Source organism: Psittacula echo, assembly GCF_963264785.1.
Source record: "Psittacula echo genome assembly, chromosome: 5".
In the NCBI taxonomy this organism is placed as follows: Eukaryota; Metazoa; Chordata; class Aves; order Psittaciformes; family Psittacidae; genus Psittacula; species Psittacula echo.
In genome coordinates this window covers 34,304,904-34,326,129 of record NC_137739.1, presented here as the reverse complement: position 1 = coordinate 34,326,129, position 21,226 = coordinate 34,304,904, and the positions used below count along the sequence as shown (strand labels likewise).

Below are 21,226 nucleotides of genomic sequence, written 5' to 3'. Positions count from 1 at the left end.
CCGCGCGCGGTGTCAACCGGGCCTTCGGGTGGTGTCGTGCGCAGAGCAGCCCCAGCACCGCTGATTGGCTGTCGGGCGGGGCGGGGCCAGGCTCAGACACGCCCTTTCCCGCGGAAGTTGGTCAGGAGGTGCTGCTGCCGCGCGTTGATCCTTCTCTTCTGCCGCCGCCATCATGGGTCGCATGCACGCTCCCGGGTAAGCGGCTGCTGCAGGCGTTCGGGCTGTGCTATGGGGCACGTTTGGGGTATTGCGGGTGCTAAAGGCGGTCTTGGGAGTGTGTATATGTGGAAGCAGAAAGGCTGCTGTGGGAGCAGTGCGGCGTTAGTGGAGGTGGGTGGGGAGGCCGGCGGCTGTGCAAATATGTCGGTAGGCAACGGAAGGGATCAGGCTAGTGCTGAGGTGCGGCTTCCCTTGGCCGGCCCCAGGCAGGGTCATGCTTGTGGTGCCTGGGGTCTTAATTCCTGATGCTGCCCCGGCGTGGCTCGTACTGTGAGTGGCACCTTCTGTAGGCGAGGAGGGAGGCTGCAGGCCTCGGCTGTGCAGGCTGGGTACGGCCTTGCAGGAAATGCTTGCGCTATGCTGCCTTGCAGTGGGGTTGGATGGCAGTGTAGCTTGGCCAGCTCTGCTTAGCGTGTGATCTGCTTCTTCCCCACAGAAAGGGCTTGTCCCAGTCAGCCTTGCCCTACAGGCGGAGCGTGCCGACGGTAAGTAACTACCCGGCCCGTGCGCGCTTCGGCGGGCCCGGCCGGCTCCCCTGTGGCGTTCGGTGCACGGTCTGGTGCCCGTAGCGCGGCCCAGCGGTGCCCAGGAAACAGGAGAGAAAAAAAGCGCTGTAATATTTTGTGTCACCATCTTTAAATTATGGTCTGAAAAAATGCTTCATTAGCCTGTGGTCTTCAGGATATTGAGAAAAAACTTACCGTTCTCTGGACAGGTGATATTTTGGGAGAAAAAAAAGTCTCTTCGTACTTTCCATCATTTAAGTACTACTTCAGTTTTTTTTAGTCTGTATGTTCATAGAGGTTAAACTCTTCTCTGCACATGTGAGTTTGGCATTTGCCGTTGTGGAATAAAATTACTTTTTTTCTAAGCTATTTCTGACAGTAATTTGCTGAGCAGAGCACTAACTTAATTTCAGCTTGCCCTTAGTGCATCCAGGTACTTCCCTTTCAAATGTTTACCTGTCAGCTGAATAAGCAGCTGCTTAGTAATCTGTCTTGTTTTGCAAGACTGGGAGGATCTGTTTGTTGGCAGAAAGATCAATTTGTGGTGTGTATGAAAAAGCATGTACCAAAAAGCACGAAGCTAAAGTACAAAATAAGAAAGATATTAAATTTAAAATATGATAATGTTAAGCTGCTTAAAGTACCTGTGATGATTAAAAAGTTTAGTCATGATTAGGATTCTGAAATGCTGTGGGGTTTTTGCGTAGTTTTATTTGTATTCTGTTTTGAATTATAATCTGTAGAGCACTTCCAAATAGATTTTTTTGCTGTGCTTTTGTATTTCGTACTTTGACCATATTAAAAAGGGAAAAAAAGAGCTCTTTGTAGCTCGTTGAAAGAACAAGGATTACTTTGTTGGTATTGTCTTCCCATTAATAATCACGGAAGCAACGGCTTTGCCAGCACACTTTAATGTAGAAGTAACAGGAAGTGCACAGTTTTGTCTGAGTAAATCTATTTGTTCCATTTATCAATTAATTTGCGTACTTGAAATCTGACTTCCACTGTTTCTTTCGGGCTGTTCAGCCTGGAGAAGAGAAGGCTGCGTGGAGATCTCGTAGCAGCCTTCCAGTATCTGAAGAGGGCTTATAAGGATGCTGAGGAGGGATTCTTCGTTAGGTACTGTAGTGATAGGACAAGGGGTAACGGGTTAAAACTTAAACAAGGGAAGTTTAGATTAAATATAGGGAAGAAGTTCTTTACTGTCAGGGTGGTGAGGCACTGGAATGGGTTGCCCAAGGAAGTTGTGAATGCTCCATCCTTGGCGGTGTTCAAGGCCAGCTTGGATGAGGCCTTGGGTGGCATGGTTTAGCGTGAGGTGTCCCTGCCCATGGCAGGGAGTTTGGAACTAGATGATCTTAAGGTCCTTTCCAACTCTAACTATTATGTGATTCTGTAGGTGCTGTACTAAGAGATGCAAAATGGTTCTCCACTTTCTGTTTCTGTCAGAAGCCCAATAAAAAAGTTCCTTGCTAATAGTGGTGATATTTTTGTCTTTCTAAATTTGTTTATTCTTCTCATGTGGTAGTTTAAATAAACTGATGGTAAAGCAGCTGGTTGGAGGCCATATGGGGTCTTTTAAACAGAGACTTTCTTCCTTCAACTCTGCCTTCCCCCACCATATTTCACTAGCACTTTAAGTTCGCAATATGTAAAAGAGTTCCTGTATCGTTAGAAATATAATTTCAGTTCTTGATTGTTTTTTCAAGCATTACAAAGCATCTATTTCTACCATTTATCAAAAGCTTTCATCTAGCTAGCCCATGTCTCTGTATTAAGCAATGCTCATTAATATTGTTTTTCCCCCCTAATTTTCTTCAGTGGCTGAAACTTACTTCTGATGATGTAAAGGAACAGATCTACAAGCTGGCCAAAAAAGGCCTGACTCCTTCGCAGATCGGTAAGGTTTATGAATCACTCACATGTTACAGGGAAGCTTAGTCTGCCCAGTTCCTTGGAGAAAAACTTGACATCCCATCTCAAATATTGGCAGCCCCATGTTGAGGAGTTTACTGAGCCAGACGCTGTAGCTGCATTATAGACAAGTTCCCTCTAGAGCTCTGCTTAAGTGCATGTACAGTGCAACTTTATAGATCATGAGCTATGCAGTGTAATTATGTGCTGTGTGAATGACTTATTTTTTTTTTTCAAGTGTAATCCTGAGAATATTAATGATCCCTATGCTAGAGTACATTTTTGTACAATGAATATGTCTGTGACATCTTTTGTTAACCACAGGGAAACGGTGATTGAATACCTAGCTTTAATGAGTCAGGTTTTATGCGTTCAGTATTGTAGCACTAAATATGTTGCCAGCCTAAATGTGATGAGTGGGTTAGTTACCTGTTAAGTGCTATCTGATCCTGTTTCAGCTTCTGTAAGTTTATTTTGCTTACTTATTTTCTACAATTTGTGCAGTTTGCACAAGAAAGGCTTTTAGACAAGACCTTCTTTGGATATCTTGTAACTGTAAGGTTGGTTTCACAAGATCTGTTTGTGTAAGGTTTTTGTTCTGGTGTGAGATGTAAATGTTTGTTTCAGGTGTGATCTTGAGGGATTCCCATGGTGTTGCCCAGGTTCGCTTTGTTACTGGCAACAAAATCTTGAGAATCCTTAAATCGAAGGGACTGGCGCCAGACCTTCCAGAGGATCTTTACCACTTGATCAAGAAAGCTGTTGCTGTTCGCAAACATCTTGAGAGAAACAGAAAGGTGAGTGCTACTTTAACTTGGTTATTCTCTATGTTTGTTTTCAAATAATACAGTAGTTTATTTGCAGCTCGTTAAAGCAAAAACTCTTAGTGTACCTCCTCTTAGCCACTCCCTTTGAGTAAACTCTGGGGAGGCATTTCAGTAAAGGAGAATGGTCTAAGTCTGTGTAAAGGATCTTAAAATAATTGCTTAAACCCATTCTGTTTTGGTCCTGTTCTGGTTATCCTGGATTCATCAGACTTTGGAAATAGGAATGTGGAGTTTATAGCAGTAGCTGTGGATCTTTTTACTTTATTAAAGCTCATCTGAATTGTACATCATTGAGAAGTCAAAGTAGTGCTTGGTTGTAATGTAACTTTCTTTTCAAGGATAAAGATGCCAAGTTCCGCCTCATTCTGATTGAAAGCAGAATCCATAGGTTGGCTCGCTACTACAAAACTAAGAGAGTGCTTCCACCCAATTGGAAGTAGTAAGTCTCCTCTTAAGTTACTATTTCACTGAAGTCCTGTAGGTTTTGTGAGTAATAAGCTGGGGCTGTTACTCACAGAGTGAAAAGTACATTACGATCAAGCATACAGGTAAACCAGGCAGCAAAGAATAGGCATTTTAGAATCGTAGAATAGTTAGGGTTGGAAAGGACCTTAAGATCATCTAGTTCCAGATCCCCCCCGTACTGTGGCCAGGGACACCTCACACTAAACCATGTCACCCAAGTCTCTGTCCAACCTGGCCTTGAACACCACCAGCGATGGAGCATTCACAGCTTCCTTGGGCAACCCATTCCAGTGTCTCACCACCCTTAGAGTAAAAAACTCCCTACTTATATCCAATCTAAACTTCCTCTGTTTAAGTTTTAATCCATTACCCCTTCTCCTATCACTACAGTCCCTAATGAAGAGTCCCTCCTCAGCATCCTTTTCATAAATATTAACTGATAAATTTATTAAACTTATTGCTGGGTAAAATTACCATCACAACTCTAAGGAAAAAATAATTGTCTCAACAAGTTAAGTCACTACTAGGTATTTTTTATAACACTTTGTACAAACTGCAGTCTGTATCTCAGATACTTACATGGTTTGTGTTGCTTTCAGAATTTATTGAGATATGACTTAGTAGATGTGGCAAAAATGAATGTAACTTGTGGGTTTTCGTCTAGGAAAATTAAGCCAGCGTAAGAGAATTCCCATAGATGTTAGGGTTAGCTTCTTTTTTTCTGAGAAGACTCAAGTGCAGCTAGCCAGATTTTTGAATATATGGTTTTTGTGCTGTTATCCTAGTATTTGTATTTCAAAAGGAAGAGCAAAATCTTTATGGCATAGAAAAAAAGTAAGCAGGTGGTGATTTGGCTCAAGACTGGTAGTTAAAGCTTTGAACTGAAGCACTGTTTTTGACAACTAGTTTGAAAAAGTGCCTCTACAATTAATATTTCGCTCTTTCTTCTCTCTTTTTAGCGAATCATCAACAGCTTCTGCCCTGGTCGCGTAAGAGGTGGCTATGACCTACTGAAAGAATAAATTTTCATTAGCCAAGTTTGTTGTCTCTGAGTGATTGGTGTCTTAGAAACCTGCTTGTTTCAGGAAGCTGCCTGTAAATGGGAAGTTGTCAGGGTGAATTCAGCATGTGGTCATGGTTCCATATTGTTATTCTACCCTATTAAATCAGGTAGTGCTTCTTGCTGCTCTAGGCCAGCTGTACAGTTTGTGTCAACACTTAAACTGTTGGGTTTGGGCTTTTTTATCTGATAGCCTCAAGTTAGTAAAGTAAACTGGTCACAGCAAATGTATTTTATTCATGGGGGACTGTGCCTCTGTGTGTCCTGCAGAAAGAACTGGGAAGGATAACGATGACAGAAGGGAGAATTGGAAATTTAGAAAACACTGAAGTCGGGGGCAGGTAGGGAAATGAGATTGAAGAGGTTGATTAATTCATTGCAGGTAATGTCAGTTCCTGACAGTAACTTCCTATCGTTTGTAAGTAATTTTAAGAGTAATCTTCGAGATTTGGGTAAATGACAACAGCAGTTTAGCTCTCCTCAGATTTACATCTTTACTGAGGTAGTTTTCCCTAAATCCAAAGGGCAGTAGCTATTGTATGTATGCTCATTGTTGCTGCTAAGGCTCGGTGTGTTACTGAAATTTTGCTATCTTAAAAGGTTGAGTAAATTTAAATAAGCCCTATCATTTTTTTGAAGTGTAGCAGTTACTTCTAGATCATAGCTAGTGGAAGCTGGTAACTTCTGGGTTTAGTTTTGCAGAAAAACAGGATTCTTCTGCCCTGATTGTGAAGCTAAATATAGACGTGATAAAGTGTGTTTTAAAAGAAAATCACTGCATTCCAGTTGAACTGTCAAGTACTACTGTCTGGTCCATCTTAAAAGTTGAATTACCAGCCTTCATCTGCGGTCAAAGGGCTTGCTTTAGTTTCTGAAAGCTTCTGGTGATGACTTGCCAGCCTGTCAAAATGATAATGCAGATCACTTTCATGATGTATTAAAAAAATAAAGGTTGCTGCGATTCTTTGGGGTCAAAGGTATTGCCAACTGAAAAGCACCTGGACACTTCTACTAGTTCCAAAATAGCTGTATGCAAATGATGAAAGTACCAGCAGATGGCACTTTGAAGCATTAAGTGTTTTTAAACAGTTACGTACTGCAAATAGTGACACCTAGAGATCAAGTGTTAAAGCTGGTCGTCCAAGCTGGTGAACAGGTGATACATTTAGAATTGTACTACTATGTGTGCTGTGCCAACTGATACAATGGTTTTGAGCACAGGTGTGTTGAAGCTTATACAATTCTTGTATTTCATGCTACTGGAGTGTTTCAGTCTGGACATATTCTGTACTGTGTGTTTCTGACACTGGTTTGCTGAAGGGCCTGAAAGCAGGCTGTGCTGTACTGTGCTGTGTGGCATTTCACCCACCCAGTGGTGCTGAAGGCTGCTGTCCTAGCCAGAAGAGGGAAGGGCAGGGATTGATAAGTGATGGGGTCTGCCTTACAGGAATGGAGGGGAGGGGAAATACTATGTAAGTAGTTGTCTTTTGGTGTCCTGTCAGGAATGAAAATTTCACAGGGAGAGTTCCTGGACTTGCAGTAAAATCAGATCCAGATGTTGAAGGTACTCCTGAGGATAGAGAGTGAGGTGTACATCATATTTACTGCCTGTAGAGTTTTATAACCTCTTGTTGAAGAACGGTAATGGTAATGTGATTGTAGTGTTATGCACATAGATTTCTACTACTTATGTTGATAACAATTCTGTAACTCCTGTAAATCTTATAGACTAGCTTAAGTAGGTTGTCCATTCTCATCAGAATTGTCAGTCCCTTACCCCTTGATTGCCAGAAGAGCTATGCCATCAGCTGAACTAATTTCTGCCAGGGCACACTGGTTGTCTGCTCAGCAGCTGGCATGGCACAGGGCAGTGGGGGCATGATTAGGTGTTGGAACAGCAGCAGAGCCAACGCACTAGCAGGGGTAAATCCTCCCTGGGGAGTAAACCCCTACAAAGCATGGTGCTGAGCAACATGACTGGAGAATGTGGCGCTGTGTGTGACTGAAGAGAGCAGTGTAGGTCCCAGGAGGAGCTTGGTCCTCTGGAAGCAACAGGTAAGTTTACTGTTTGGGTTGTGGTACAGGATTTTGCCTGGGTAAAAGTGAAACTCTTTCAGGAGTCTCACGAATCTCGAATCATGTTAGCTGAGCACCAGGACTGCCCTGCGCAGCTCAGGACATGTGATCCAGCTGCCCAGGTACAGTGCAGTATGTGTCTGGGATAGTGGAGTCTTTGCTGCTGCTCTGGATAACTTCCTTTGGCTGGAGAGATGTGATGGTGGGGATAAATGTAGATCTGCAAATAGATACCCAAAAATAGTTCTCTTTATGAACCAGTGCAAGATGGCTCTGTCCCATGTTTATCTCCAGGCATTACCCTGGTTTCCTTCTTCCTAGCAGTCTGGGATGTTCTGCAGGCTTTTGAGGTCCACTGCCCTTTTGCATTTTCCTGTCACAATGTCTTATCTCTTTAAAGTTTCTTTTGCTTTGACTCAGAAGCTGAGTTCTTGTTTCTGCCTCACTTCCAGCAGCTTTCTCTGAATTTTCCAGTGTTGCCTTCTCCTTCTGCAGTAGTTTTTGCTCTCCTAGCAAGTACAAATCTGAGTGGAAACTTCCCCTCCATATTCCAGTGTGAGCTTCTTCATGCATTGTGCCAGGGCACACATCAGACGGAAGCTCTCAGGCTCCTCCACTTCTAGCTCTCTTGGCCCCTCTGGTGCAGTGAAGCCTGCTGTTCCTTCTTCAGAGAGGTACAGCTTCTGCCTCCACACCGAAGAAGGTAGATGCACCCTTGACAGCCACGTGGCCAGGCTGCACTTTGCCGCTCCATACCAGGATTGTTCATGAGGAGAGTTTGGTTCACAAAAGCCTCCCGCTAGAGCAGTCCTTGTCAGCTCTGCAGCTCTTCTAGGGCTGTGGGGTGTATGGCAGAGTCTGGTTTCTTTTGGTTCATAAACAGTTGGTTTTGCAGGGTCACTTTGAGTGCTAGGTTCATTCTGAAGGATGTTGTGTTGTGTGACTGGTTTCCTCATGGAGACAAATCATCTTTTACCTCTCTGGATTCTTCTAATTGACAGTACTTGTTTACAAGTACTTATGTGAAAAAAAAGAAACTAAGATTTTATTTCAAGTAAAGAAACTGCTTATTCTGCTGTTAATTCAGTACCATTGCTGGAAACAATTTGGCTAGCAAAAAAAAAATTAGTAACCAAGCTATAGTAGTAACCATCAGAAAATGCAAGAAATTGTTTGGTTTTATAAATGTATGGCTGCAAGTGTATGTTGTTCTGCTGCTTCTGGAAAACAGCTTCTAAAGTGTGTTTTCAGACAGTAAGATTTTTACAGTTTTCAGTTCAAAATCATTGCAGGCACATTAATCCCAAATGGACAAAATGTGAATGGAACATGCACTCCCATTTTCTGAGTGAAGGTTTGTGTGTCACTTTCTTCCCCTGTTTTCAGTGTCACTTACAGATCATGAAAGACAATGTAGTTAAAAAGCACTGCACGTGTTTTGTGGTGCTCAAGGGCCAAGTTCTTTCCCTGTTCCATTTGAATAAAGAGCAGTAGGGCCTGCTGAATTCACCAAAGGCAGGTTTGGTACTCCCATAGCTCAGGGGTAGCTGGTGTTTCTGCCTTACACTAACACTCCTTCACGTTCATGCAGTTGTTTTGTTTTCTTTTCAATGCTGGGATCTAACTAGTGAAAAAATGTGCGCTGTTGCTGGGCAGTCCCTTCAGTAACTCTGCATCATTTGCATGACAATATGTCATCTTGCCCTGGTAACCTCCCTCTGCCAGCACATATCTTGACAACAGGAAATGGTTCAACAATGTTCTCTGCACAAGTGGGATGTCTGTGAATGTCGTTTTCTTGCGCCTCCCCCCCGGATTTCTGGACATAGGTGCAGTTGGATAAATGAAAGCTTCCCTTTTTCCACCTTTCTCCTGGTTTTAGGATAAATTTTACTTCTGGTTAGAGATCTATAACCTTTGTAATGAACAGTGTTGCTGACTGGTGTGAGTTCTTTCCTGTTGCCACAGGATTTATTAAAGACATTAACCAGCACAGATGCAGTAACTGGAGCTGAATCAATATAAAAGGTTAATATTAATGGCACAGCAATATGTATTGGATATGATGATGAACAGTAGTGTTATTTTACAGGGCTTGGTCACTAGAGAAGAAATACTGGCAGCTTGAGATACTGTGTGGCAAGTAATTATGTTGGCTGTGCCTGAGGCAAGAGGTGTACCCACATTAAAAGATCACCTGAGTTTTCCAGTGAGTGCTGGTTTTACAGAATAATATTTTATTCCTTTTGAGGCTGCTCACTCAAGACCCCTTTTCAGGTCAGAATTCTGCTTCTTCAGAGCCGGGAAGGGGCTTTCAAGTTTAGTGGAGCTGTCAGGGATCAATCTCTTTTACAGCTCCTTCAAGTTCTTTATGATGCAGATGAATAATTTCCATAGATCCTGACTCCTGTGTTATGCCAGAGTGGGAAGAGGGTGGCTGGTGTTTTTCAACTGTAGCAGCTGTTGGCTGACTGGGTGAAATAACTGTGACAGCCATTAAAAATTAACCAGGTTAAATGAACTTAGGAACGATTCAAATCTCAAAGGAACAGTTCTGATGGTGAAGGCATTTGAGATTTGCAAGAAAGGGGGTTGAAACATCTCTTGATATAATCTACCTTAGTGGACACTGGGACACCCCAAAAGCTGTTGTGTAACACAGGCTGTAAAAGAATTGCTTCCTTGTGAGGCTTTTTTTTCTCTTGTTTTTGCTTGTTTGGGGTTTTTTGATTATTTTTTTTGTGCTTTTGCTTGTATGTTTGTTTGGTTTTTGTTTGTTTGTTGTCATTGTTTGGTTTTGTTTTTTAGGAAAAGCCATAACATCCTCCTTTATACTTAAAATAAAGCCTATCCCATATTGCTCAGTTCTGCTGGTCTTGGCAAAGCTAGCACTATAAACTCATAAATTTTCAGAAACTGCTGATAAGGTAATACCTATCTCTTGTATTGGGTATTCCATTTGCAGCTCAGACTTGTGTTACAGATACCTCCTTAGACTTCCTTTCAGTAGTTCTTTATGATAACTTTCTTCAGCAGTAGAATCAGGTCTGGATTCTCTTTAGTATTCTGTGATTGAGCCACACTGTATCTGGAAAGCAATGCAAGAATAATATGTTAAAATAGTGTTTAGCTAGTTTCAATCAAGCTAGGAACTCAGAAACGTATATGATTAACAAATAAAGACCTCAATAACAAATATAATTCCTGTAATGTGCAGGGAGGTGACTCAGTGTTTCAGTGGCCTCCAATTCCAAGTATTGTGTAATGACCTAGGAACAGGCAGGTGCTGGAGGAAGTGCTTAGTTTTCTGGAATTCACCAAATATGAGTGTTGCAACTTTGATGCTGCAGGAACACTTTCACTGATGTCTAGCTTTTACATAGTACTATTGACCCATAAATCTCTGCTTAGTGTGAAAACAGACTATCTCCCACCCTTTCTTTGGCAGCAGAGGCATAAAGCAGTGAAATAGCTTGCCTGGGGCATTTGAAGATCTAGGCATTGAGCTCTGATGTCCTAAATCCCAGCCCTGTGTTCTACCTGTGAGCCTGTAATACAGTTACAGTTTAAACAAAATGGAGTTTATATGTAAATGGCATGTGTGGGGAGTGGTGTTCTGCTGAGCATAGTGGCAGTTTGCAGAGGCACTCAGACCATGGCACTTACTGCTGGCACAGGATATCATAGTGTGACTCAGTGGACAACAGCAAGCAGTTATGATAATGCCTTTTTGCACCAATGTATGTGCAAGGTTGAGAGTGGAGAGGACAATTCCCCAGCCTCTTCCTGTCCAGGGTGGGGAGTGGTCTGGGCCTTTCTTACTTCCTCAGTGGAGTGCCAGGGCAGTGGAGTCAGGCTTTGTCTCAGAGCTTTGTCTACCTGCTTGTGCTTGTGGGGCACATAACCCTACACTCCTACCAGCTCAGAGCAGATTGTGATGTCTTTTGTCTGTGTTATTTTGTCTTTCTGTGAATGGCAACTTTGGGTATAGCAAAGGAGGATAGGTAAAATTAGGAGCTTGGCCATGTACATTTGATATGCTCTCTTCTCAGGTTTGAAATTTCTTGACTTACAAGCTGTGGTAAAATACTGCACCATAATCCCCTTGATTTAGCTGTCTAATATACAGGATTCCCTTTATAGCCTAAGTAAAGCTTATGTTTCAGTGATTTCTGGAAACTGTGTCTTCCCCTCTTAGCAAACATCAGTACCTTCTGCAACTGTGTAATAAAATTGAGGGTCACAAACTGGTTTAATAAGAAATTCTATTTCAGATAAGGATTCCTGTCAGCCTTGTTTCTGGTCTAATCCAAAGATCAAACTAGGAGGGTAGAATCTGAGGAGTTTAATTAAGCAGATTGCTTAAGCAAAGCAATCATGTCCGGCTGCAGTATTGTTTGGTATTAAACAGCAATTACATTCATCTCTCCAACAAAATTGAAAAGCTTGTCTGAAAGCAACCCTAATCGAAAATGTCATACTGCAGATACTGGTGATAGATATGGTTTAACAAAACACAGGCTTTGGCTTCAGTTCATCACAATGATGGATAATCCCGTGTCATACTGCAGTTTAGTACTGTTTATGTAGCCTGCAGTTTAGGTTGAGAGTATTCCTTTCATTGTCACATCCACTCTTGTATTTTTGTTTTTCAGCCTAGTGTGCCGTGTGACCAACTGTTAATGTTAAACTGGAGTATTTTGCCCACATCACTTAGTCTGCAGTGAAGGTCAAGTGAAATGGCATTTGGAATTATGAAGCTGAGGTTTACCCAATGGTACTTGTGATAACAGCACAGGATCGAATTCCAGTCTGAGCTTTTTGCAGAGGCTCACTCTATGAAGCTCAAGAAACTAAGCAGCATTTTCAGAAAGCTGCAGTGGTGGTGATGAGAGTCATGTGAGAGCCAACACCGACAAAAGGCAGATGTTGCAGAGCCACAAAGATGATTAAGGGAGTGGAACATCTCCCTTATGAGGAGAGGCTGAGGGAGCTGGGTCTCTTTAGCTTGGAGAAGAGGAGACTGAGGGGTGACCCCATCAACGTTTACAAATATGTAAAGGGTGAGTGTCAGGATGATGGAGCTAGGCTTTTCTCAGTGATGTCCAGTGATAGGACAAGGGGTAATGGGTGTAAACTGGAGCATAAGAGGTTCCATGTGAACATCAGGAAAAACTTCTTTACTGTGAGAGTGACAGAGCACTGGAACAGGTTGCCCAGGGGGGTTGTGGAGTCTCCTATGTTGGAGATATTCAAGGCCCGGCTGGACAAGTTCCTGTGTGATGTACTCTAGGTTACCCTGCTCTTGCAGGGGCGTTGGACTAGATGATCTTTTGAGGTCCCTTCCAACCCTTGGGATTCTGTGATTCTGTGCTGAAGTACTGATTAAAGATGTGTTTGCACAGGCCTTAGGTATATGGCTGGATTGGTCAAACTGTCTGTATTGGAACTTTCACAAAAGATATTCTGGACTGAACAAAGCTCCACCTCCTGGGCTCCTGCAAATTTGCATGACTTTTTGCTTTAAAAAAAAAAAGACTGGAACATGTTGCATGTGTGTCAGCCAGTCTTAAATGCAGAACTTCAGTCAGAATACCTTGAGTAGTGAGCCTTCCTCCATGCGCCCTTAAGTATTTGTATGAAAAAGATGTAGCAGTGAAAGAAAACAAGGCCTGTTAGAGTGAGAACAAGCACCTGAAATGTGTAAAAGAGCTGGCCATCAGTGTATCTTTAGTCTTAACATCTCTTCTCATGTGAGCTGGAAGATAGTAGGAAATTCCCTCTTGCTGTTTGTTGTTGATGGGTAGACATGGCCACTGTGAAGAAGCGTTAGGAATACTGATGTCCTGGAAGTCTGCAGTATTAGCATGGCTCCATGTGTTTGTCCACAAAAAAAGAGGCAGTCTCTGCCCATTTGTACTGGGTATTTCAAGCAGTGGCTTTTTCTTTTTTTCCCCTATTTCCTAGTTCCTGAGTACTCCTGCACTTATTAAAGTGCAGAGACTCATTGAGAGTAATGTTAAAGTGTCTGGAGTTCTGATGTGCGTTATTTGGAGCTTTCTCTGATCGGTGCCAGATAGCTGGGGTAGTCTGAGTACTGTCCTACCATCCCTTCTAAGCCAGCATAACCAGGTGACCTGCTAAAGACACCTCATTCCCAGGCTAAAAATCTTTGTCAGAAGTAGTGGTGTCTGTATCTGTATTACCTCTCCCCAGAGGACACAAAAGGTGATCCATCTGATGACTGCACTGTTTGGTGGGCATGCACTGACCCCTGGCATCATTCATGCACACAGTGTCTTGTTTAAGTGCAGTTTCACTTGGCGGAGTCCAAGATACAAGTTAAGAGCCAGCTTAAACAGAAACCTTCCACCCATTCAAGCTGCAGGCATTTACTTCTCGCTGCCAGGAAGTTTGTTCTGCTTTCAAACAAGACACCACTATCCATTTTGATGCAGGACACAATGAATTGCAGGCATCTCTGTCTATAGAGGAGGAAGGGAAACAGATTTTTCCAGCTAGCTTTTTGCCTCAGTTTTCCAGGCTGGGAAATTGGCTGCCTTCCAGCTATCTGCATCCAGGCTGGCTCCCAGTGATGGGAACTTTCCCCAGTTCCACGGCTTGAGAAGAGCCGAACCTCGTACATGTTGATGTAGGCTTCAACTTGCTGTAGGGGTGCAGATCGTATTAAGAAGAATGTCTCCATATCTCTGCACTTTGGATGTGTTCCCTGATCCTCTTCCTGCCCCTCCACTGACATCTTTGACACCCTTATTTGCTATCACCGTGGGACTAGGATGCAAAGTTCTGGATAATCTTTGTAGGATGTGGTTTACTATTTAAGCAGTATTGGTCTATTAGCCTGCTACTGCTGAAAGTGCAATCCAGCATACAATTACTATTGCAGACACAAGATCTAATATAAGGGAAGAGGTAATGAAAGAGTGGGAGGCAGAAGAGGATCCCTTTCACTGCACAGCTATCTGTTAAATGCTCTTTACTGTCAGGCTGACTGCAGAGTTCAGCTTTGTGTGACAGCTGGCTCAAGGCAGCACTGAAGTGAGTGGGTGCATGGGTCACGCAGCTCTCTCCATGCTGACATGCTTCACATGTCAGCAGGCTTTCAGTCCGTGCTTGGTTGGTGTCATCAACCCAGTAAATCTGGGCAACTGCATGAGATGGGTTCTTGTGGTCCCAGTAGCAAAAGGCTGCTGCCACCAAAGCCTTTTCTGGGAAACTTCCCCTCCCTGCTATGTCATCCACATAGGTCTGATAAAAAGGCAAAAAGCCAAGAGAAAGGAGCTGTGTGGCCCAGAGACATTGCTGTACCATGCCCTGTGTGGCACACAGGCCACAGTCTGAGAAGCCCTGTGAAGAGCAAGTCAGAACCCAGAAAATTAGGATAATTAGATTTATAGGTAGCAGTGTTATAGTTCCTCCCAGGAGGAGGGATTTTCTTAGTAGAGTGGTTTTTTCCCTTTTTATGATTGTTCAAATGTTTCCTCCCACAGTCTTGAATTATTCTGAGTGCTTTTCATGTGTCAGAGGTAGCTGTGCCTATTTACCCTTCAGAGTAATTGAGCAGCCATTGGTTTTGCTTTCATTTTTCCCCTCCTCTTGTCTTTCAAATATCTACTAAGCCATTGTCATCTTTCAAATTAATTTTTAAAACTGTAGCTCTCTTACAGTTCAAACTTGTTACAAAAGCAAGATCCAATCTGCGTTGTATTCAATGGAGAATTATGAGTGTTACTTTTTTTGTCTTCTTTGCTAATGTTAATAACAGTGGAAGAGAAGCCTTAAAAAAAATAAACACTTTGTGTCTTGATGGGTAAGGTGGACGGTTTTTAGTTTAAATTCCCTTGCTAAATGCAGTCTGTGGTTTGTTGTTGGGCTGTGGTGTGGCCTCAATAACTCTGGTGCATCAAGTGCAGCTAGATCATGCTGCCTTAGGAAACCCACGAGAGGACAGTGCTGTGTCAAGTGCTGGGCCTTGGAGCTGCTTGTCTTGACTTTTTAGATTCATTTATCCATTCCCCTAACAAAACCTTTTACTCCTGCACTGAATATTATATTGCCTGCTTTTCCTGTTAAGTGAGGAGGATGTAGAGAAAGCAACAGGAGCCACAGATTTTGCACAGCAGTAATTACTTTAGGCTTCAATACCAGGGACCTTTTGACCTAACTGCTGCTCAGGCCAGATCTGTCATGTTTAATCCCCCATGCCCATCCATCCCTGGGAGGCTGCAGAAATGTCCTGTTCTTACATATAAACAAGGTCTAGAAGGTAGAATTCACGTGGTACTTCATCTTAAATTATGCACTGAACCCGTTCAGGAATTGCTTCCAAACTTTGAGGAAAGTCACGGTTTTGTTGGGAGGCTGTGATGGCCAGCTGTTAAAACGAAGGACTGAGATTAGGAATTGTTTCTGTTCTGCCTCTGCCCCTACTTTGCAGGTTTGCCTGGAGCTGGTTACAAGTTGCTGAGCCTTTGAAAACAATTTTACATTTTGGCTACACATTTTTGTTTCCTCAAGACCAGCTCTGCCAAAATAGCCCCATTTAATCATAGTTTAGTTTTCAGACTGAATGATCCATACAGGTGAGGGTAGCCAGCCGCTTAATTTCTGGTTGTTAAAATCAGGCTGTTTTGTTAGCTCTTCGATTCGTGATTTCTCCATAAATTCAGGGTATAGAAGTACAGGCACAGAAATGCAGAGTATTAATTAAGAGTTTTTTGTCACCCTGTTATTTAGTTTGTCCTTGGATTGGCCCACTCCAGATTACTACCCAGTTACTATTGCTATTATTCTTGTTTAATGAGATAATCCAAATAATCTCATTTCAGTTTCACAGATCATTAGATCCAACACACTTATTAATAAGGCATTTATGAGATCTTTATGTCCACTCAGCTGTTTTCAGTCCTTCTATTATCTTCTGCAGCAGAGGGTAGAGATGTGCTGAACATTTAGTAGTTGGATATGTTTCTTCAAAGTATTAGCACTTTGTATTGTTTAAACAGCTTCTGCTTCTTGTTAATTGTGGTAATAAAAATGCTGTACATCCTGGACAGAGGTGGTGGCTGTGCTAGTGAAGAGTGGCTCTCCCAAAGTGGGAACTGCTGCAGCCCCTTTCCTAACAAACAGGGTCACCTTTCCCACGCAGGCAGTAATGTGCAGCAGATGTGGGGCTACTTCGCTCCACTGACAGTAGAATAAGAGTGAGCAGGGATGCTCTCATGCTGACTTCCAATGACAGTCAAAGGCAAGGAAGCACTAGGGGGACCATCTAGATCATTGCTTCCCAATGCATGTTTACCCGTGCAGCCGCTACATGTTCCTCACAGGTTTCCCCAGAGGGTGTTAGTCACAGACGCGTGCCCCATGCCTCATTGGCTATTTTAGAGTTCCTTGGTGGCAAGATGTGCCTCTGAAGCAGAGACTGTGGATCAGGTACATCTGGCAGGATGGCAGGGAGCATATCTGTGCCCTTGTTGAAGTATTTGTCCTGTTACCCCATGCATCTCCTATCAACACCAGTATCTATGTGTGCTCTCTAACACTGTGGCTTGGATTCTGATGTTGCTTAGAGCTAGTAGAGGGTTGCTTGGATATCTGTATGTTTGTTGCAACTGTGTTATTTAAAACAATGAAAATTCTGCAAATAATTGAATTAGACAGGTCTGTGTGGCTGTGTTTTTGTGCCAACCACGGAAAAACCTCCAGTTTTTACCGACACACACAGAATTAAATGCAAAGAGTAATAAATGCTTCACTGCTTTTGATAGAGGGAACCTGTAACTCTGGAGGATGTGTGCTCTTTTAGTCATGTCACTTGGCTGCTAAATGTGACAGTCCTGGCACTGAAACTGTTGCAGTTTGTCACTGTGGTTTGTAGACAGGCGTACATAGCTGACTCTGAACAGCGATCAAATGGGGAAAAGGGTTTGAAAAATCAGCCTTGTTTTATTGTTAAACAAACTGGCACGGGCTGTCTGAGTGCTGAGGTTGCCATCTATTCTGTGAGACTCTTCTCCTTACTGTGTCACCCACGCGTGCCTGTGGTATAAATAGGAAGACGGCTGCTAGAAAGGACTGTGGGCTGGAGGCTTCGCTCTGGCAAACCGTGCATGGCATGCAGGCCCCGGGTCTTGGTTTTTCTAAAGCTGAAACTTGCTGTAAAGCAAGATCCAAGCCATGCTGTACTGAACAGCTGATGAATTGTCAATGTCCAGTGAAGCTATTCTTCACCGAGGAAAGCACCGTCTGCTCCTCTCAGGATCACTGTGGCCTGTCTTCACCACCACACCACTTTGAAGTTCAGCTCAAAGCCTGGCCTCTAATGTTGCCTGCATTCACATGCAGAAGTCTTTAGCCTGATTCAGTATTAGCTCTTTGTAAGGAAATGTGCCTTGAGGCTTGCTTAATGCTGCAGTGGATACAACACAAGCTGCGGATTTCTCATTTGACACCAGCCCTGCTTAAGCAGGATTCAGCAGTCTCCTCCTCAGGCCCTTCTTCCTACTCTTCCACTCCCTTTTCTGCTGTGTTGGCAAGGTTCCTGATGCAGCAGGGTGGTAAACTGGAGTGAGAGTCAATATGACTTGAGAAGACAAAAAATAATAATCATAAAACAAGCTGAAGGTTCTTTTGTGTGGCTTTGTTTTGTTTCTAAATTTCAAATCTTTGATTTGTTTGATCACAAACAGCTATATCAAAGAGTGGAGCAAAGATAGGAACAAATCTCTGCCCCAGAAGCAGAAGTGATTGATTGCACAAGGTTTGTTTTCATGTTTGATGGTAGGGCCAGCAACATGGGTGAGCTAATGCCATCTGTGTGTATGTTACAGCGCTGTCACCCTGCTTATGCCAACACAGCTGGCTGCAGGACTGCACTTGGAGCCACTTGGAGCAGCTTCCTGATGCAACAATTGTGCATGTCAGTACTGCTAAAACCTTCACATGAAGTGCCCTGCTGCTTGGTGCAGCCTGTGCAGGGTTTCTAACTCTCATTACATACTCACTTGAAGAAAAAGGAATTAACTTAAGGGTGGATAATCCAAGCTAAAGCTGCAGTGAAAACAAGTCCTTTACCTCAAATATCACCAAAAACTCTTCTCTGACTTCCCTGTCCTCTAACAGCAGTCGATATTCTCCTGGCATAGGCTACAGCAGGGGAAATTAATTGCTCTGTAATGACAAGCCTCCTCTCAGAAACTGGCCTTCTGTTCTGGGTAAATGGAGGGCAGTCTGTAGTCTATCAACAGACGGTTTCCTCTGGGGAAACAGCCTTGCAGTTCTCAGATTCCCCTTTACGCTGCTCACTATTGGCATCTCTTTCTATTTCAAGATCTGCTACATTGCTGCAAAGTTTTTTTCTCTTTAATTAATTTCTTTCAGCTCTGTCAGGATATAGGGTAATTAAATGCTCAGTATCTTGTCATAAAAATGCCACTTTTCAGAGGAATTGTCTTAATGAGCCTGTTTTTCAGTATAGCAGAGGCTCATCTATTAGTCCAGCGTATATTTTTAGAGCATGGCATTAGTTAGAAAAGCCCATTAGATCGTTATACAAGTAGCTGAATCAGCAAACTGTATCTGCTGCTATCCTGTCAAAGCAATAATGTTAACGTTATCAAAGTGATTAAAAGCCATTCATTCATTTTGCATCTGAGTTGACAAGTTCATTCCTGCAGAGGCATACAGCATGAAGCTGTAAGAAAGGAAATCAAAAAGCTCATCATATTGCTCAACCTAAAGATCTACCAGTGTGTGACAGATGCAATCAAAACATGACAATTGAGTGAAATATTGGATGCCTGTGTTCTGTCATATGGCAGTTTGTCACTGGCAAAGCAAAATCAGTCTAAGCCTGGGACCTTTTTTAGGGATGCGCATCTTTATGCAGTGAGTTTAAAAAGCTGTGTATGCTTGAGCAGGGGCAAGGTTTCCACTAGAGACATTGCCCTTCAACTCTGGGTCACTCTCCAGGAGCTTCAGAGCAATGGCAGTGCTGCTGGTCTTTCCTTGTGGGAGCTTATGGAGTGTGTTTGGCCAGTGGGCTCCCTCACTCTGCAGTCCCCTGCAGCAGCTGTTGAGGGCTGGGGGCTTCAGTGGCAGTTCTTGGCCTTGGCTGAGGGGTGTTGTTTGCCTAGTGTTATAGATACACAGAGTAAAAGTTACAGGCAGGGTAAATGGGCATTGGCATCGCGACTGTGACCTTTCTGAGAAAGCTGAGTGGAGAGAAAGATTCAGTTCCTAGGGGCTGCCCTGAGGAAACTGCTCAACAAACCTGCTTGTGAAAGGTGCGGCATATGGAAATCCTTTCTGTGAGTAGGGTGTGATTGTAAAATGTGTGGAAATTCAGAAGAGCAGCCTGTGAGTCTGAGAGTGGAGTGACAAAATACCTATTGGCTAGAGTGGGAGATTTGCCTATAGAGAGCTCTTTTCCACTAACAAATGTAAAGCAGCTTTGGTTCTGCAAATCAAATCCTTCATCAAGGAAGGAAAAGGTGCAGGGTGGGAAAGTCAAGGCATTACTTGGTAAAAATCCAACACCTGCTTTCACTAGTGATCCCACCTACTCAATTCTGATCAGTACATGAATGTATTAAATTGCATTAAGCCGCCCCTCCCAGATGTTACTGATCCACTGAGTTATCATGCTGGAGTCAATATGTTTAGCTGACTTTTCTTCCTCCACTCTGGATTGTCTTAATTGTGCTGGTGGCCCTTAATTATTGGTTCCTTTTAGTGCCATGAGTCTGTTGTGATAAAGTGTCACTAATACTATATATCTGGTTTATATGTCTCATAATTAGATCTATATGAACGTGTCAGATTTTTATGCTGTGTATGCTTGTGCATGCATGGTCAAGGGAGTCAAGGGAGATTTGCCCTTTTAATGGTGGTTGTGCGTGCTATGCACATTTGTTCTTTTCCTTTAATTTCCATTAATTTCGGGTGGCATTTTTAATCTGCAAAGAAAAAGATGTAGTAACTCAGCTGGTTGATGTTTCTCCAAGGAAGAGATTTCCAATAGGGTATCAGTGGTGTTCTCAGAGCCCACGAAGATAAAATTCCATAGAAACAGGGGGTAATTTAGGCATTTTAGATATCTGTATCACTATGAACTACAACCTGGGAATCTCTCTCCCATTTGTAAGCATGTACTTTCTGGTGACTTGGCCACAGAGTCCTCCTGCTCATGGAGTTCGTGTCCTCATTGTCACTTTTCAAGTAAATTAATGATTGAAGCTGTTTATTATCTGCACTAGCTTGCTAATATGAATCATGCCTGGGAAACAATAATTTGTACTGATTGTGAAGAAAAACAATTAGGAAGTGGCTGACTTAGAAATAAATGGTGAGCTCAAATCATCAGATACCTGTGAGGGTTAAAATACAGGAACAGTGATGTTCCATTTTGAGAAGCGAGATTTGAATTCCTGTCGTGGTTTAAGCTTGAACCCAGGACCATTTCTGAAAGGCATTTGAAAATGCACAGAATGGCTGTTAGGTTTGAACTGATAAATGTATCTCAGTAGAACAGACTGGAAAAGAGAATTTGTAGTAACAGTGCTTTCTGTGCAAAATCTTTGCATTGATAAAGCATGAGAATGAACACCTGAATATTTTATATCCAAAAAGGCAAATTTAATGATCTGTTGTTGCTTTTTGTGTAGTTTATCTATCAAAAATCTGATAATCCATTTTTATTGGTGATTTGCTTTGTATATACCCTTTGCAGAGCAGATTGCATTATAACTAAGTTGTGGTAGGTACAGCACAGGAGATTAATGTTCCACTTTATCTGTCTGCCACAAGAGAGCAGTGTTGGTGTAATAAGCTAGGAGAGTCTGCCTCTGGCAGCTTAATTTTTCCATCAAAAAGTACACTGAAGTGCTGCAAGAGAAATTCAGATACAGTACAGCAAATCTTCAGGGAGCTCAGCAGGATTAACGGACAAAAATAATGAATGGTGCCTAATTTCAGGGATTGAGTTTAAAGTTTCTTAGAGACTGAATTGATATGACTGTGGAATCTGTGAAATTTCAAGGAGTTCATGCAAATTCCATCACACTACTGATAATCTAAAGATGTTTGTTCCCATATTTGCCACTGTAATGCCACTGGAATCAGTGCTGTTTCCCCTA

At 42.7% G+C, this 21,226-nt stretch overlaps 1 protein-coding gene across 1 annotated transcript; it reads left to right on the top strand.

Moving 5' to 3' along the window:
- Positions 1–103: 103 nt before the first annotated feature.
- Positions 104–4,968, top strand: RPS13 (ribosomal protein S13). The gene is made up of 6 exons (XM_080619916.1): positions 104–195; positions 656–704; positions 2,547–2,625; positions 3,267–3,436; positions 3,805–3,905; positions 4,891–4,968. Exons 1-6 carry the CDS (start codon positions 173–175, stop codon positions 4,922–4,924), a joined length of 456 nt encoding a protein of 151 aa, XP_080476042.1. The 5' UTR covers positions 104–172; the 3' UTR covers positions 4,925–4,968.
- Positions 4,969–21,226: the final 16,258 nt, after the last annotated feature.